General features: G+C 38.4%; 1 protein-coding gene across 6 annotated transcripts in view; it reads left to right on the top strand.

The window, feature by feature from the left end:
- Positions 1-19,101, top strand: part of TRPS1 (transcriptional repressor GATA binding 1) — a 213,230-nt gene that overhangs the window by 44,982 nt on the left and 149,147 nt on the right. For 4 of the 6 annotated variants that reach the window (XM_061995561.1, XM_061995560.1, XM_061995558.1 and 1 more), the window contains one exon: positions 11,386-12,515. In XM_061995561.1, the coding sequence (XP_061851545.1) occupies positions 11,386-12,515 (1,130 nt within the window). The remainder of the gene's footprint in view (positions 1-11,385; positions 12,516-19,101) is intronic. The other 2 variants (XM_061995563.1, XM_061995562.1) reach the window with 2 other exon arrangements.

Raw genomic sequence — 19,101 nt, 5'->3', positions numbered from 1 at the left:
AGAGAGCTGAGAGATGTGGTAGAATACCTCTATATTTTTAGAGAAAAAAAAGGCAAAGTAACAAAGTTTGCATACAAAATGAGTTCAAGTGTCCATCCATTTAAAAGTGTATGTTTGCACACATGATGTCTGAAAATGCAAAGTTAGAAGGTGGAAAATATTTAATAATGCTTGCAGAGGCTGTAGCTATAGGAAAGAAATTTTGCAAAACTGGTTAAAATGGCTAACATCTAACTTCAAGTAAGAAGCTGAAACCGGAACACAAGTCAGGAACTTGAAGCTTTTTATGTGATTTAAACTTTTCTTCTTTTTTCAGAAATTCTACTACTTCTTTGTGGAACAGCAAATCAAACTAAGGTCATTAACTATGCGTTAAAGCTGCAATCTTTGAACTGCTGTCTTATTAAAAGATCACTTCACTGTCTTATGTCAGACACTCTCTGCTGTCAAACTATGATTAGAAAGCAAATACACGATTTAGTTAAAAGAGGTTAGAAGAGAATAATGTCAGAATATGAAATGATGGTTTATAATTAGCACATAGTATGATGTTAATACCTGGATTTCCTGCTATAGTTTCAGTTTGCTGACTCCAGGGACAGCATCTTAGAGCAACTGATCCATGCTGTCAGGAAGACATTCAAACTGGAACAGCTCAGGCATATAGTATAGAGGAATTTGAGTTTCTAAACACACTTTCATTTCCTCCAAACAATTGTTTCGTTAGGTCTTTAGTTATTTATAGGAAAGTTTATGCTTGATTAGAATGAGCTGGACACTTTTCCTATGCAGTGCTTTCAGAAATAAAACAGATGTGTGAGCTATCTCAGTTTGAACCAATAGAAGGAGAAATAAACCAGCTGAACCTAGACTATACTTGTCTACTAAACCCTGGCAGTAAGATACTGCAGGAGAGACAAAAAGCGTTAGGAAACAGCCCATAGATAATCTACTTAAGATCAGTGTTTTCTCAGACAAAAAACATTTTCCAAAATAGAACAGACAGCCTATACAATGTTGGCAATTTATTTTCAAGAAAAAAAACCGATCTGGAAACTTAATTTTTAAGAGTGCTAATTTTCCCTGCCCAATTTGGGAAGAGAAGATTAAATAAGCTTTTGTGGCAAATGCCATACTTCATCACTTGCATATGCACCAGATGTTGATCCAGAACATGTCAGAAGATAAGTAACTGATTAATATTTCTGTGCTTTCTCCTCCCCCTCTCCTGATACAGAGCAGCTTTGTGGGATTCATAAACACAGTTAAAGAATATTTCAAAATCCCCTTTGCATCCACATGTGTTTATATTGCTCCTATGTTCATTTTGTAGGGGATTTTTCTCAGGCATCTGAATGGCTGGTGTTTCCTGCTGCAATGAGGCATCATATCGATTGGAACTCTGTTTAAAATTGGTTCAGTCCCACTCCTGTGTAACACGAAGAGGGAACTGAACCTGAATAATTGGTTCATCTAAGCATTATTATTTTCTTTAGGTACTGGGCTAAAGGAAAATAATCCCTTTGTAATTAACTTGAAATAGTAGTGGACTGAGCTTAAGGTCTGATTTATTGATCCCCTTGCACTTAACAAACTGTTTTGTTGTAGCTGAGGTGGAAGTTATCGATGGATTTATGGTCTTGGGCCAGGGAGCTGGATGCAGAAGCCAGAGGATGAAGATGACTGATCTGGCTCGCAGTGGTCAGTCAGACACCACAGTATATGAAGATTTGTTATTGTGAGGGACACTGTTAAACCCCATAGTTTGCATTCATAACAAAAGCAAACAGAAAAAAATGGAAAAAAATCTGAGTGCAGGAAAAAAACAGTATCTCCTTTCTTATCTGCAGTCAGGTGGTCCCTTTGCCAAGGACTTGGCAAAAAGAAATCAAATGCATTTTTGGACTTATACCACAAAACTGAAGTCTGTCCTAGAAAACTTACCCCCCCCCAGTCCCCCCTGCAAAAAAAAAAAACCCAAACGCACCCCTCCAACACTAAACTCAGCTTTTGGTTTTTAATTTTTATATTGTGGTCAGCAAAATGGTAGGGATACACATTTCACATGCAGGTACACAAGCGTTGGGACTGTATGTTGTAGTACATGAAGAGGATTTGGCTGGGAACTGTGTAAATAATTCAAGCTTTCTGGCCTTAATACTGTGTAGATTTCTACTCGATTAGAATATTTAATCCAGCAAGATTCCTTTATCTTCCTTAAAAATGTTATTTTGTTTTGAAAATCTCCTGAACTCAGCTTGCAGTTTCTTCCTCAGAGGTTTTTTTGGTTCACTGAGTTATAATAAATTCCACAGGATTGGGTAAAATCACTGAGCTGTTTCTGGGAGATTAATTTACTTGCCAGTATAGATTTCAGAGAATATTTGCTAGCACATTTCTAAATTCCCAGAGAATGTGTTAATCAGCTTTATTGCTTTTATTAGAATAATATTTGAAGTGAGTTCAATGGATCAACTTTAGCTGATGCCCCTCATTACTTTTTCTTCACATTTAATTAATTGAACAATCTCCATAGGCAGTTTTGTCTTGCTGGATACTTTAGCCTATGTATGGCTTTGTGGACCTGTCTAAAGCAGTATACTTTAGACTGGATCTGAAGACTTCACTTAAAGTCAAATTCAGGTGACTGAAGTTAACAGCTATGATGCTGGAAACCATTGCTTTGCTGCTTTATGATTAAATCTCCTTCTGTGTTTGATCTTATGCCTCTTTAATGTATATGAAAAGGTCTGGAGACAGGCAAGATATTGGCAAGTAGGCAAGAATCTTTACCATCTCCAAATTTTGTTATTGGTAGTGAGGGGGTCAGCTTAAACAGGTAGGTTGGGAGTGCAGTCTTCCACATAACAGCTTATAGCTAAGGGGTAGGACATTGCCCAGTGAGGCAGAAGAATCCCCTCTGACAGAGCAAGGAAAGGAGCCTACTTTTCCTGTTTCCTGAACAAGTGTTCAAGCCATTAGGCTATTGTATAAAGGGGAACATGACCCCGTTTCCTGATACGTTTTAAAAGAAAACAGTATCCCTCCAAGAAAGGACAAAAATGCCTGTGTTCAGGTGAGGACTTCGGGTGGCATGTCTCAAGGGAGAAGGGTATTCTTGCAGGCATGCTTCAGTAGTCAGCAGTTCATGGTTGACTCCAGGCAGCTTCACATTTTGTGTTCTACCTTTGAGGAGCTTCCTGCTCAGCATGGTACTGGTTCTGGAACTTACTGTCACAGACCAACCTCCTCTTATGTTTGGCCATTAAGGAGATTCAGGCTCCTGTCTGAGAGTATTACAAAGGGATTTTTTTCTTTTTTTTTATCCAGCCTTGTCATTTTGATTGTTTCCTGGATTTAGATACTAGACTGCCATATGAGAAGAGAAGATAAATTTCTGAAAAGCCATGGACTGATAAAAGCCATCCAAGTGTTTCTTGATTGTATTTCATTGGGACTGGGGGAGAGAAAAAAAAAAGTATTATCTAAGTATCCCACAGACTAAAGAGAGATTGGTTGCAAATTTTTCTTTTATGTGGTAATAGTTGTCCTATACCACTCAGCCTGATCCTTTGTCATATATGAATATGCGTAACAACTTTTCCAGAATTTTCATAGCAACTGAGAGTACTTCTGGAGGTCAGAGTGCCCAGTGTCCTAGAAAGTGGCAGAAGTGCCCACACACATAGAATGTGTAAAGCTCTTCCTTTTATCTCCTTTGTAAAGCAGTGGTGTGCTCCATGTGCCTAAACAAGGGTCTGCATGTGAGTTTTTTAGCAGTCTGGATTTCAGTGTATCAAACCTGGCAGCTTTTCTGTTCTCGTGTTAGAAGTGTGTAGTTGGTATCAAGTCGGGTCTAACTAGAATTCACCTGAATGAGAACCAGTAGTAGCTTGTGCTTCTTGTTCTCCACTTACATTAATGGTTTGACTGAATATGAAGCTGTGAAGGTAAGATGAAAAAAACTGTAGGAGATTCAACATCCCTTCTCAAATTAAAGGTTTTTCTCTACATTTTTGTTGGTTTTGTCAACGAGGCTTACAAATAGGGGGAGAATCTAGACTGGAGGAATAAACAAGTACAGCATTTACTTTTGTATTAGTAACAAATCAAACCTCAAAGTTCAACTTTTTCATCAAATTGGCTTCCTACAAAGTGACATGGATATGTGACTAGTTGATATGAACAAATGAAAACATGTATGTGAATGAAATCCAAATTTTATAGTTTGTCTTACTGACTTTAGCTCAATTTTCCATAAAACATGAATTAGATTTAAATAAATGAAGCTACTATTGCTAGATATGGTGTATCCTGATCTTGTGGACTAGATTGTGTCACCTTTTACACTTGTTGTACTCTTGAAGAGTGTACTAGAGCAGAACTTGTATGAAGGCATGATGTTCTAGAAGGCCCATTGCATCTGTCAGGTTGATTACAGCCTGTCCTCAGGGTCTTCCCTGCTTAAACTGAATGCTGTCAAGCTGTATTGAGTGTTGCACCTGTGTGTGTATGTACCTGTTTATTTTGAGTGTTGCACCTCTGTGTGTGTGTGTGTACCTGTTTATTTTGAGTCTTTTTTCTCAATTATGATCAGGCTTGGAGACTGCTTTGCACCCTGAGACAGTCATGCGTCATGAACACAGGAGTCAGTCATCTCTTAAAGCACAGACATGAAGAATAAATGGTGACAAGAAATGGGTGGTGGTAAAAGACACATATACATATATTCACATGCATATGCTTGCTTCTTTTTCTCACAGAATCATCACATGGTTTGTGTTGGAAGGGACCTTAAAGATCATCAAGTTCCAAGCCCCTGTCATGTGCAGGAACACCTTCCATGAGACCTGGTTGCTCAAAGTCCCATCCAACCCAACCTTGAACACTTCCAGGGATGGGACATCCACAACCTCTTTGGCACCCTGTTTTAGTGCCTCACCAGCCTCACAGCGAAGAACTTCTTCCTTATATCTTAGCTAGATCTCCCCTCTTTCAGCTTGAAGCCATTTCTTCTTGTCCTGTTGCTACATATCCTTGTAAAAAGTTCCTCCGTGGCTTTCTTGTAGGTCCTTTAGGTACTAGAAGGTGTTATAATATCTCCCTGGAGCCTTTCCTTCTCCAGCTTGAACAACTCTCAGCCTGTCTTTGAAGACAGGAGAGGTACTCCAGCCCTCTGATCATGGTGGGGGTCTCACCAAAATGGAGTAGAGGGGCAGAATCACCTCCCTAGACCTACCCACACTGCTTTTGATGCATCTCAGGATACAGTTGGCTTTCTGAGCTGCAGGTGCACATTTAAGGGTCATGTTGAGCTTCCTGTCAGTCAACACTCCCAAGTCCTTCTCCTCAGGGCTGCTCTCAGTCTGCTCTTTGCCCAACTTGTATTTGTGCTTGTGATTGCCCCAGCCCAGGTGCAGGACTTTTCATTTGGCCTTGACCTTTGTGATGTTTTCACAGGCCCACTTCTCAAGCCTGTCAAGGTACCTCTGGATTTCATCCCTTCCCTCCAGTGTGTTCATCACACTACACAGCTTGGTGGTGCCAGCAAACTTGCTGAGACTGCACTCAATTCCACTGTCCATGCTGCTGAAAAAGATGTTAAACAGCGTTGGTTCCAATACTGACCTCCCTTGTCACTGGTCTCCATTTGGACATGTGGCCGTTGACATCTGCTTGACCTCCTGGTCAGGTGGCCTGTAGCAACCCCCATATAGTGTCACCTGTTATATGTATATATAAATGTTATGTGAAAAAGCACCTGTGGTCTTACAGGCATCTGAATTCTCTACTGACTACAGCTCATAACTAATGATTTATATTGTTATATATAGCAGAAATTCTTCATATAATTTCTGTGGAGACATTAGCAAGTTTACTATTCAGGATGATATTCAGTGATTTACAGCATGTCAGCTGCTAAATAGTGTGTGCCTGGGAACATTCACTTGTTCTGTGACAGAAATGAGCTATTTTAGCCTTATTTCAGTGAGAAGTGATTTATATTAGAGCATTCATATGGACAGTTTCTACAGAAGAATTGACATGATGCACGTTTACAGCCTTCAAGGCAAAACTGTTTCTGTGTTAATATTCCTCATCTTTATGAAGATTTTGAAGAGAGGTTAATGAAGAAAATTGGTGGGACCTGTAATAGTCACAGATATATTTAAAGATAAACTGCTAAGCTAGCCCACAGAGATAATTAGAGCTTAAAAATAAAGTTGCTGGGGAAAAAGGAAAGCAGCTAGGTTTTTTTCTCGTGTAAATCAGTGCAAGTTTGCCTCGAGGTCTGAGAGGCTGTGTGAGTTTACAGTAGCCAAGGTACTGTCTGGTAATTCTAGCTATACAGAGCAAGAACAGAAGGGATGGGTCTTCTTTTAGGTGCTAGATATTAATTTTCTAGTATTAGCTAGCAAATGAAGGTCTTGATCTTGTGTTCCTTACTTCTGTTGGTTTTGCACATCTGGTCTCCTGACCTTAATTTAAGTCCTGTTACTGTTCTGTCACAGTCTTTATTTTAAAAAATACCTTTTAAATTCCAATGTCAAGACCTTTACTGGCTTCAATGGCAATAGAACAAATCTCAAGAAGAATACTGTCATCTTGAATGGATGTGACCCAATAGTTTGCTTTCTTGTTTCAGTAAGTATGAATAGCCCACAAAGCCAGGAGTTTGCCCCAGGTCTTTGCTTCACTTATGCAACACAGTTTTGCCTACCAATAAATTAATCACGGTATGGTAAGTAGTTTAAAGAATTTTCTCTGAAGATTCTCCTAGTTTTGCATGCGGAGAGAAAGTGTGTTCTCTATAGTGGAGGTTAGGGAACTAGGAGTTGTTACACAAACTTGCATGAAAGCCAGCATGAAATATGTTCTGGCCTGCATGACATGAAGAACTTCATAAATGTGGAGTAGTTAAAATGTTCTGAATGCTATATTGCACAAAGTAAATGAATAAACAAGAGCATTAGAAAATATTTTAGGATTAGAAGATTAAGAGTAATTGGCAAAGGCAGACTGGATGGCTCAGGAGATTGGTAAGGGAGCCTTTCACCTCCTGATTAGCCAAAGAAATAACCCAGGTAATCAAAAAAAGAATATTTGTTAACTTTTGATGTTCCAATGCAGATGGTTGATCAAGTTTCTAATCAGCAGTTGCAAAAGAAACCAGGAATCAAATACATCCTTACCATATACATGTAAGCCTTGCAGTTGAATCTCTTAGGTACAGGGCACTAGTTTCTGCTGGTAGAATTTTCTTTGTGAAACATACCATTACAGAAGCTGTCAGATTTTTGTCTTTCTTGGTAACTTTTTTTCATTTTCTGTAAGCAGTATCTGTAAACTGCTTTGGAGTAATACAATTTAGGATTGAACTTCGTAAAGGAGGTGGAAGAACTAGCATTTAGATGAAGGAAAGATTAAATATCAAAGCCACTTTTAGAATAAACCCTGAAAGTACCTAACGTTGCCCAAGCCCATCTATTCCACTAAGTCATTGGTTTCAGTCTGAGTAATTAAGGTAATATAGGCATATCTGTTGGAAATGTGTAGTGCAATCACACAGCTTTTTTGAAGTACTTGCCAACATGCAGTAGAAAATACATCTTGAAACATTGTCAATTATCATGCTATCTTTTCTCCTCTTTCTGGCTATTTTTGGAAATGTGCATGGTGTGTGAGGAGATAGCTTAGTTATAGTAACACATGAACTTCAGTCCTTGTGGTGAATTCTTTCCTAGTCTTCTAGATTTTGATAATTTCTCCCATTAATTAATGAAATGTAATGTAAGAGTTTTGAGTTTCAGGGAGTCTTACTATGAAATATATTTCAGTTTAATCCCAGACTGAGACATAACTTTGAAGAGCAATTTTTGAAGAATATCATTGAAATCATCTCCAGTGCAGTAATGGAGAACTAATTCTAATAGTTGTCTTCCTGTATACTGCATAATAATACCAACTATATTGTCATGATTCAGGTGCTGCAGGAGTAAGTGATAATCCCAAGGTCTCACAAGTAAGCAACATTGAACTAAATCAGGTTTTCACAGTCTGAACGGATGCTTTGTATGTTAGGTTCCCTTTAAAAAGAGAATTGTGAAGATTAATATTCTTCTGTGCTCAGTAAGGGAGCTGTTGATATGTAGGTACTCTTACATTTCCAGTGTAAGATGTGCTTGTGACTGGCACTAGTTATGTCAACTGGTATTTTGGATTCCACTGCCCTAACAGAATTGCAGAAATTTGTAATTCGTTTGCTTAGTTTTCTCATTATGTTGGAGAGGAGCATCTACCGAAGAAAATAGGACTCTTTCTGGGGAAAGCAGGGCACTACATTTTGCCAGGATCAGAATGAAATAGAGAAATACCAATGAGAAACTATCACTTCTGATACCACAAAGAAATCTGGATATTGTTTTCTAGGGTGTATATCTATTTATATTTTTCCTCTTTCTCCCTTTTTTCCTCTTTCTGGAGTGGGTCAGTAGGTTAAGGGCAATTACATACCCAGTGAAGGTCTTTAGTGCCTTTGCACTGTGTACGATATGTAACTGAAAAATGTGAAAGTCAAGCCAAGATTTGAGCAGAGTGCATGAATCCAAACAGTTCTGCAAATGTATAGACTTCTTCCAAATTTGTCTGTCTGAAAGCTGAAACAGCTTCAGTTTATACTGTCACTGCAAGTGCTTTTCCTAGCCTCTTTGCATGGAAAGCTGCTTTCCTCAGTTCTGTTTACCTGATGACCCCCAAGGAGGCATTGAGTTCGTTTTGTTATATGTGAAAAATGGCTTTTGAGTGTAATAACATTAAAATGACCCTGTGTTACCTTTCACGTACATGCTCTCCTAATAGGACACATTATTTTGAATTGTGGCAGGGTAGTCAGGGAAATGCCAACCCAATAACTAGCCATCAGTTACATTCCAGTGCTGTAAAGATTGTGTGTCCCTGTTTCAAGAGGTTAAAAAAAACTGTGAGAATCCTCAGTTTTATTTTATCCTCTCTGATGCAGAGTAGGATGTATCGGCACATGACACAAATTTGCTATGTAGGCTGCTAACCAGGATTAGCATGTTACAGAAGTGATGTGATTTACTGTCCATTGTATAAAATACTAGAACTAATAGTATGTTTTTTCCAGTACTCAGAAATAAAAGTAATAAGCAATGAACAGTAGCTGGGATGATTGCCATTTTGTTTCTAACTGGTGTCTACAGAGTGTCTGCAAAATAGGTTTGTTATCTGTAGGCTCTGTGAATGGACAGCTAAGTGTCATGGATGTATTTACTCATTAGAGCTACTTAAGGTAAAGCATTTTGGCCAGTTATTTCTGCACGCATAGTAGAACAAACTAATTATCTCATTAAATGAGGAAAACCAAATTGTCTTGCAACTTATGTAATTGCACAGTGTGGAGCAGGCCCAAATCCCACTGCTGTCAGTGGATTGGGCTCAGCGTGGCTTTATCTCTACTTCTTGCTTGCCATAAAATGAATAAAATGAGACATGTCATGCAGTACAAAAGATCTATTGAAATATCCCTCTTCCAAACAACCTCTTCAAAACCAAATGAATAAGTTGATACCAGAACTTGGACCTCCAGTTTAAGTGAAAATGTTTTTACAGCTACATCCTAGCCATTTGGCTGTTTGACTCACCATTGCCTAGTGAGATATGTTTCCTAAACAAACAGAAGGCAATTTTCAGTTTATTTAAGAAAGTTTTAACCAGCACAAGGGAATTGTTCTTTCTTTAAAAAACCCAGAAATTGGAGGCGGAATAGCAGCGGCTCATTATATCATGGTTTAGCAACTCATTGACTCACTATACATATTCAGTTCTGATGGGATACAAAGGATAGCATCTCATTCTCTGAGCTAAATGGCTAAAAGGCATTTATATTATATGCATTTAAAAGTGTTTACATTTCACGCTCTCTGTATGTCTGAGTCTTTCCATATGGTGTGATACTGAATGAGCAGTGATCACATGTTTTCTTTGTGGCACAGCTGTTAGAGAAGAAAAATAATTACACTATTTGCCCAATGCATTAGAACTGAATCCTGCAGAAATGAAGTAATACACTTACTGGTTTGGAGAATGGAAATCAAACCCTGTATGGAAACTTTGTACTCCATGTAAGGCATCTCTTGGGTGTTAAAATTGAGAACTGGCACAAGGAAGCTTCCACCCATGTCCTTGATATAGAGGTGTAGAGTGGATAATGGCAAAGGTGTAAATGTCTCTGGATTTCAGATGTAAAGAGGAATTATCTCTCTGGATGCCGTACACTGTTTTCTATTCGGGAAAAGAAGTAGAGCAATGGTAACATTTTTGTTGGGAGATTCTTTCTTTGGTCTTGAAACCATTTGTACAGGAGCCAAAAATCTCCCCCTGATGTCAGGGGCAGGTGTGGTAGACTCCTGGGAAGGGCAGGCCTGCCTGCTATGAGAACACAGGGTTTAATAACATAAGCTCTGGAAGTCTTGTTTCCTTCCTGCAGACCATTTTGCCCAGAGATCATGAGAACAGTTAAGTAGACCTACCTTTTTTTTTTTTTTCAGTAGTGATGTCATGGACTTGGGTGTGGTAGGTTTATTTGCCACATGCCATTTTTCTACTGTAGTTTTTCCATCCTTGTTTTACTAAATTGAGCTCTGTGCATGAGAGGAACAGAAGATTTCCTTGGAGAATGTCTGCACTGAGTAATCTTTGAGAAAACCGCTTCTTGTTTCAGACATTGGGCACTGTGGCTGCATTAGAAGGCATCCTGGCAGATACTGGATACTCCTGTAGGAATGATCTTTATAAGAATTGATAATACTTTAACCCAGCAAACTGAATATGTTATTTCAGATTTAATTTTTGTTTGCTCATATTTAGAAAGCAATTCTCTTGGACTGTTAAATATGAATATGATTAAAACATGTAAGTGTGTTGAAAGAAAAAGACTGAGGGCCCATGCTTTTGTCCCAAACCTGGTGTAGGCTCCCAGCAAAATCTTCTGTCATACAATTCAGGGATATGGGAACTGATTATTGAATTTCCTATCAATGACATGATTTAGTGATACAGTGAAGGAAGGAATAATCCTGTTAGAGAACACTGAGTTAAGATCATGTTGTGTACATCTTAGTTTCCTCAAATAAAAACATTTAGTACTACTATGGAATATATATGCAGTTATTTGAAAATCTTCAGCAACAAATGCTAAATACTTGAGAAGTATACGTATGATATCCTACTACAGCAGAACAAGTGAAAATGATGGTAATGGTTAATTGTTCTCTGTTAATCTTTTTTAATTTTTTTTTAACTTTTCTTGCTATTTGAATAAATCTAAAGTGAAGCTAATATGACTTTATTCTTTATTCACAGGTTACTTTAGGTGGAACCTTTATTGGAATTGGGCGGAAAACTCCAGATTGCCAAGGCAACACCAAGTACTTCCGCTGCAAATTCTGCAATTTCACCTACATGGGCAACTCCTCCACTGAACTAGAGCAACACTTCTTACAGACTCACCCAAACAAAATGAAAGCAGCCCTTCCCTCCTCTGATTCTGGTAAAACTTCAGAGAAAAACTCCAATAAATCCAGTCCTACTCTTCGACCATGTGATTCTGGAGACTTGGGGAAGTGGCAAGACAGAATCACTGTAAAAGCAGGAGATGATACACCAGTTGGATATTCGGTGCCCATCAAGCCAATAGATTCCTCTAGACAAAATGGTACTGATACAACCAGTTACTACTGGTGTAAATTTTGCAGTTTCAGCTGTGAATCGTCCAGCTCATTGAAACTATTAGAACATTACAGCAAACAGCATGGGGGAAGCCAGGCAGGAAGCCTTCACCCAGATCTGAATGATAAGCTTTCTAGGGGATCTGTCATTAACCAGAATGATCTAGCCAAAAATGCAGATGGGGAGATAGTGACAAAGACAGAAAAGGGTGCGAGTGTGGCAAAAAAGAAAGACTTGTCTAGCAAAGGAGCAGAGGACAGCATGGTGACAAGCTACAACTGTCAGTTCTGTGACTTTAGGTACTCAAAAAGCCATGGCCCAGATGTGATAGTGGTGGGCCCACTTCTCCGTCACTATCAGCAGCTACATAACATTCATAAGTGTACCATTAAGCACTGTCAGTTCTGTCCCCGAGGCCTCTGCAGCCCAGAAAAGCACCTTGGAGAAATTACTTATCCATTTGCTTGCAGAAAAAGTAATTGTTCCCACTGTGCTCTCTTGCTTTTGCACCTGTCTCCAGGGGTGACAGGAAGCTCTAGAGTCAAACATCAGTGCCATCAGTGCTCATTCTCCACTCCCGACGTGGACGTTCTCCTCCTCCACTATGAGAATACACACGAAGCCCAAGCGTCTGATGTCAAACCAGAAACAAACACCCTGCCAGGGGCAGAGGGGCCGCTGACGCTCAAGGAGAACAAAGAACACTCATGTACCAAATGTGACTTTACCACCCAGGTGGAAGAAGAGATTTCCCGACACTACAGGTACAGTGAAGTTTCAAATGATTAATGATAGGAACCCAAACAAACAGCCCTCCCTTATTTCCTTAATTAAATGTCACCATTCCCCAAACATTTGAGGAAACTGGAAATCAAAATATGAATGCATATAGATGTAATCTTTACAGCCAGAGTCCAATCCAACATCCACTTTGTTTTGGAAAACCACCAGCTAAGTTGGTGGATTTAATTATACATTTAAACCTGTGCAAAGAAGAGGGAGATCTGGATTTGCGTGCAGATGCTGAAGTTCCAGCATATTTGAGGTTTGGTCAACTATTTTCCACCCAGAATCTTTTAGGTACTATTTTAGTTTAGGCTTTTTACCAGAAAGCTGGCATCTTCATTCAGTAGGGGAACACAAATGGCTTTACTTTTCAAGATAGACTGTGAATCCTTTCACACTCCATAACAGTGCTTGAATGTACCACCTTTTTGTAGTATTTTCCATCCCCAAGTCCAACAATGCGATAATCAGTTTACGAGCATTCCACTGCTGTTTTGGTGTTGGTTTCCCACTGGGAGCAGACACTCTTTCGTCTGTTGATGTCATCCCCCCAAGATCCTTTTGCAGATGCTTATTTTGTGGTGCTGGTTTACAGTGTCCTTGTATTTATTTTAAATGCTAATGTTTCTATTTGGAGGTGGATGCAGCCTGTCTCCTGACTCAGTCTGAGACAATATCATAGTGGCAGCCAACTCCCTGCTAAATTTCTTGAGTCAGTTCCTGGGCTGTTGTGAACTGGCAGTGCAGTTTACATCAGAGGAGGAGCTGGCTCTTAGTCTTTATAAAGAGCAACAGTTATGTGCTGCTGCAAAAGTGATGTTAAATATTAGAAAATCATGCTGAATATGTTAATAGTTAAGACTAATGCGTCAACAACAGCGGAAGACTCAGTATCTATCTCATCTAAAAGATCTTTGCATGAAAGCCAGCTAGAACGAAGACAAAAGAAGATGCGTTTTCAAAGCTAAAGCTTTGTTAAAAGCTCAAGAAACTGTGCCACGTTTAATAGATTCCAAGACATCCAAAATTAACAAAGGCAGACTGGGGCGTGATACTTTAATAGAGATTAAAGCTGGGGGCATCCAAATGTTGCCCAACAGAGGGCTGCATTGGCAATGTATCAGGAGTCTATTTAAAAAAAGAAGGAGCAGATTGCTCATCTTTAATTTGGAGCTAGGGCCCACGGAGGATTCAGGTCCCAGCATGCAGTGCCCCATTTTTGATCCAAGTGGGCCTGAGGGATGTTGTGCGGATTAATTAGTTACTGTTTGTAAACTGCTTTGAAGATGAAAAGTGGTATCTAAGTTCCAAGCATTATTATAGCAGCTTTGAGCCATGCTGTAGAACTCCATAGGCAGCACTTTGTCTGCCGCTGGGGCATGGCATGATCTTTTTTTAGTGGTTAAATAACTGGAAGATTGAAATGGCTCCTTGACTGAAAAAAACCCCACTTATTTTGCTGCAGCTGGTAATTTAAGTTTTAACAAGCACGTTTAGTTAAAATACTTTTTCCCAAGCAGAGGATAAGCCATGACTTTCAAAATTTAGTGCTAAGTTTGAGATGGGGTAGCCATAGCTTCTCCTTTGGAGAGCTCTGCACCCTGCGGGTCTGGCAGTTGTCACAAGGAACTGCAGTCTGGAAAATCAAGAGATACACTTCAGTATTCGAATCTCAACTTGTCTAAAATTAGGCTACTGTGTTTAAGACTCTCAAACACTGTATTTTGTTAAGCCTTCAGTCCATGGCATTATTGAGTACTCTGAGGATGTTGTGTAATTAAAGTGAAGTACAATATCCCCATAACTGCCAACTTCTTTCCCTTTCTCCTGCTTATCCCTGTCTCTGCCCCCCCCCCCCCGCACCCTGCCCCCTCCCCCCTTCCCAGTTTCTTTTCTACATGTACTGCTGCTGTTTTCACCCACTGTGCATCTTTGAAATCACAGAAGTTAGTTCAGTTTGTGGTAGGTGTTCAGTAATGGAAAACACCATCAGGTTTTACTGCTTTTCTATGCATAACCTAATTTTCACTCTATCAAACTAAAACAAATGGAAAGACAGGCTTTTGGGCCTTCTCCTACCTTCTATTTCACTATTACCAGGCTTTTCTTTTAATTGAAGTTTTACATGTATTGGGTAGGTATTTTCTTTCTCATTTTGTATTTTAAAAAGTAGAACATCTATAAAAGAGCAGCGTTAAGGAGTTATGCGACATACAGAAACATGCTCACGCGGAGTCAGGTCACATCCTAGCTGGCCGCCTTTGTGGCTTCATCAGCCGTTATGCTACACATTATGTATTTCTGATGTGTTTAAAATGCTCCACAGGCACATATATCTAAGCCCTGTCCATTTATATAATAATGAGCTGAATGTCTTCCAATGGTAAACACAATGCAAAGCATTAAGATTGTGGCAGAAAGTATTCTGCTGTTAACATATTTAAGTTTACCCTTGATAATCTGTGACATTAGAAGCTACTTAGATATTTTGGGTCAGGTATTTTTTGTCTGCATTTTTATTTTTTTTTTTTTTTAGTTATATGCCTGAACAGCACACTTAATTTATTTTCTTTATAGTTTTCTTTCCTTTTGGTTCTACATCTACAATTTCACTGTCCGCTAGCTAAAAAAAAAAAAAATCTGTGTCTAAATATCATTCCTTTGCAGACTTGTATTTTCAACACTATTAGAATTTGCAAGTATTTCTTTCCAACTTTTCTGTCTACAAAAACGTATACTTACACTTAATGCTCATTCAGTATTTCCTGACATGATTATTTGAGAGCTGTTCAGTTAAATTTGAAGTTAATGAATCACATTGAACTTGAGTTTACTTGTATTTAAACCTCACTAAAATGTGCCTACTCAAATAAATCCCCAGAAGGTTTATTGGCCTCTATTTTCTAATAATTCTGCTACTAATCATTTTCTATTATACCTCTGAGGAATCGGGTACTCTTCATGTTCATTGTACAGCTTAGTTTTTCCTCAAAACTATTTGGTATTCTGATGAGCTAAAAGATGTCAACACTTGTAATTTAGATAAAAATCATACAGAATATTTGGGGAAATTTTGCATGTCAGAACACTTAGAAATTATTTTCCTGCTTGCTTGAAAACAATTAGTTTTTAAATTGTAATGTTTTTCTTAAAAATGAAAAAGCCTTCCTGCAGGAGTGTGTATTTTACTTTTTGGGTTTTTTTTTCCTGAAAGATGTGGGAAAACAATCCATTTTCTCATTTTTGCAAAAAATGGATTTTTTCATGTAAAACCTTATTTGTTAAAAAAAAAAAAACTTTGACAGAAACTATTTGATCAATGTGCTAGTAGTAATTAAAAAAGATAGGGTAGTAATTCATTCAACAACTGAAAAATATGTATAAAAATTAAGTACAAGCTTTGGAAATGGTGTAGAGTCACTTTTTTAATAAATGATTTGGAAGATGTGGATGAAAGCAGTTATGCAAAGTTCTCTTTTGAAAATAATTTTGAATTGATTTAAAATGAAGTAATTCCTTACCTGTTAAAAGTAAATAGGGTAGATGAGTAAAAGGCAAAGGAGCACTCAGGGCAGGCACCTCCGCAGAACCAAGGCTGCACATTGTGGATAGGGAGGTGGGATGGGGAATGCCTTCTCCCTATCAGGCAGCAGAAGCTGGAGAAGGATCTTGGAAGGATTGTGGAAACATGGAGCCTTTGGGACACTCCTCAGAGAAGCCAACAAAGGGCAAAAGTGTAAATTGAGGCCCAGCAGCTCCAGTTTTGTTTTTTAGCAGAGCAGGAGCCTTCACTTATTGAACAATAGCAGCAGCTGTGAGGACCTTTTCTGTTGTTGACACCTTAATTCACAGCTCTGAACTTGTTTGCTCTTGTCAATGGCTTTTGCTCTTCTTTCCTCTCAGCCTTGCTCTCTGCTCTGCTCATTCTCCTCCCCTTTCTGACCCTCCGATGAATGTTTTTGCTTGCTTTGCTTGTTGTCTTTCCTTCTCAATATTTTTCGCTCCCCATAAGCCCGAGTGCAGCACTTATCCTAAAAGTAAACTCTCTTATAAGTCTGTTTCTTTATGAGACACTAGTAATTATTATATTCATAATGAAATTCAAAACATGAAAAAAATGGAAGTGATACAACAACCATACCTTCATCCAGAACATTTTCTATGCCCTAAGGACTAGAAACGTCTTCAGGTAATGTTAAAAAAAAGGTAAAATTACTTGGTTTGTAGAGGATGGTGTTTTGTAATACTTCAGACTAGTTAGAAGTGCATCAACAAGACTTAATTAACATCTGGCTAGTGTCAGGAGTATTACAGTCTATTAGAAAGCACAAGTAAAGAACAATAAAACCACCAAAAACCCCTATCTAATCTCTCCAAGATTTTGCAAGGGAAAATCCTTATATCTTGCAGCACCCAAATCAAATACATTTTGGTAAAAATAAATAATGATGAGATCTTATTAAGTTGTAGGAATCTAACAGTGGAGCAAAGGTTAGGCTTTAATTCCTTGACATTTAATCTTGGGATTGGGCCAGAAATGTTTTAATGTCTGCAAATAATCAGGTCTTTGATTTATTTTGTAGTGAAAATAATAACGATATATGGCATCAATGGGTGGTGTGACATTGCCATCCCGCTGCCACCTGGAAGATAATGCAAGTTTGTAACTTGACTCTTTTGTTAGTTTGCTTGAGTGGTGTGTAAGATCTCAAAGGGGAAAATGCTGTTTTCTTCTTCATTTACATCACTTTCTTCCATGCTGAGGTTTTTCCTCAAACACTTCTCCTTTGATCAGCTATATACCAACACACTCTATTGCACCTGATGAATTCAGAGTTTCAGATGGAATTAGCTGTAAAGTGTAACTTCCAGGAAATACACAGAAGTGCTTATTGTCTACTCTGCAAATTGGAATTTTAAAAATTTTGTTGCTTAGCTTTGAGGAGTTTTGTGCACAGACTTAGGTTTAACGGGGGCCCTTAGAAACATGAGGTAGCTTTAAATTCTCAAACATTGAGAATCAAACATTGCCACCCTATTTCCTTGATTGCTATCAGGGTGGAGCAAAAGCAGTCAGAGATGAAAACATTTCTTTTTAATGCCTTGTTCTGGGAAAGAATAACTTTCCAACTTTCAGAAGCTCTCTAACAGCTAATGATATTATTTTATTATTTGAGATGATGACTTATATTGGACAGTTCCAAACTTTAGCTTACTTTTTGGAGCTTGGGAAGAGAATAATATAGAGGACAAACTTGTGTAAAGTATGAGGATTTACAATGGTGATGGCAGAGATTACTTTTTAATGCATACTAGAAAAGTATATGTCCTGGGGGAAAAGCCTGTTGAGCTACAATCTACTTAAATCTTTTTTCATATCACAGTGCCTGTCACCAAAATTGAAGGAATGCTGATATGACTCTCTTTGAATCAATTATAAATAATTCAAATGAACAAACCCTTCTAATAAAAGGTGATTTTAGCTGGGCCTTAGCCACATAGTTCCAATCCCATCTAATATTCAGTATTTATTTGTAGCCTCAGAAATGTGGTACCATTCCTGTGGTGTATACTGCTCCTGATCAAAACCATTTAGCCAGTGCGGAAGGGGGAAAAAAACCCCATGACAAGTTAGGCAGAAAAAGATCAGCTGTTTGGAGGTGTTATATCTGTAGATGAGAGCCAAGTTAGGAAAGGGGGTTAGCTATTGAAATAGCCAAGTTAAACAAGAGACACTTAGGGCTAAGTAGCCTCCCAAAGGATTGATAAACTTTCAAATGGGGAGAGTGTATGAGGCTGAGCCATTAGCCCCAAATAGTGTCTTGTTTAACTTGGCTTTTAAGATAACTAGCCCCTGTCTAACTTGGACTTCCCTGATGGTATCCCACCTTTACAGGCCTGACCTTTATAACTTGGCTTTTTTATATGTGAAATGGTTTTGATCAGATAGCACTCTCTCTTTTTTTTTTTTTTTTTTTTTTTAGTTCAGAAGAGAATTAAGCTCAGTTTAGAAAAGAATTAAGTTGCAAGAGAGAATATATTAGTGTCACATTGAGAGACAAGCTGATTTTAATAAAACGCAATTGTAGAATGAAGGAAAAGGAGCACAGCCAGAACAGGATTTTAACCCAGAGCTTGCTCCCACAAGTAGATTTTGTTGCCATAAGGCTATGTGGAGAATAGCTGACTCTATTTTTTGCATAACTGAAAGAGCCCATCCAGTCCCTTAAAATTAATACAAATATGGAAAATTGCAAAAAGAAAACTGATATTGCACAAGGGCTAAAAAGCTTGAATCTGAATATGTACTCATGTCTGTACGCTGACACAACTGCAAGAAAATCAGACAATGTAAATAACATATGGTTTGTTTTTCCAACAAAAGGAAAGAAGGAAGACAAGGGGGTTTAATAAGTTTGGCAAGTTGTCCTTATCATACTCTAAAAGGGACATTTTATGTATCATTCCCGTTCTACAGAAGCACCAAGAGCCAAATCCTGCTCTTTCTAAAGTCAATGGGAGTTTTGCCATTGACTTCACTGAGACTAAGATTTGGCCTCAAAA

The sequence above is a fragment of the Colius striatus genome, chromosome 4 (genome assembly GCF_028858725.1).
Source record: "Colius striatus isolate bColStr4 chromosome 4, bColStr4.1.hap1, whole genome shotgun sequence".
NCBI classification, from domain to species: domain Eukaryota; kingdom Metazoa; phylum Chordata; class Aves; order Coliiformes; family Coliidae; genus Colius; species Colius striatus.
This window is presented reverse-complemented; position numbering and strand designations above follow the sequence as displayed.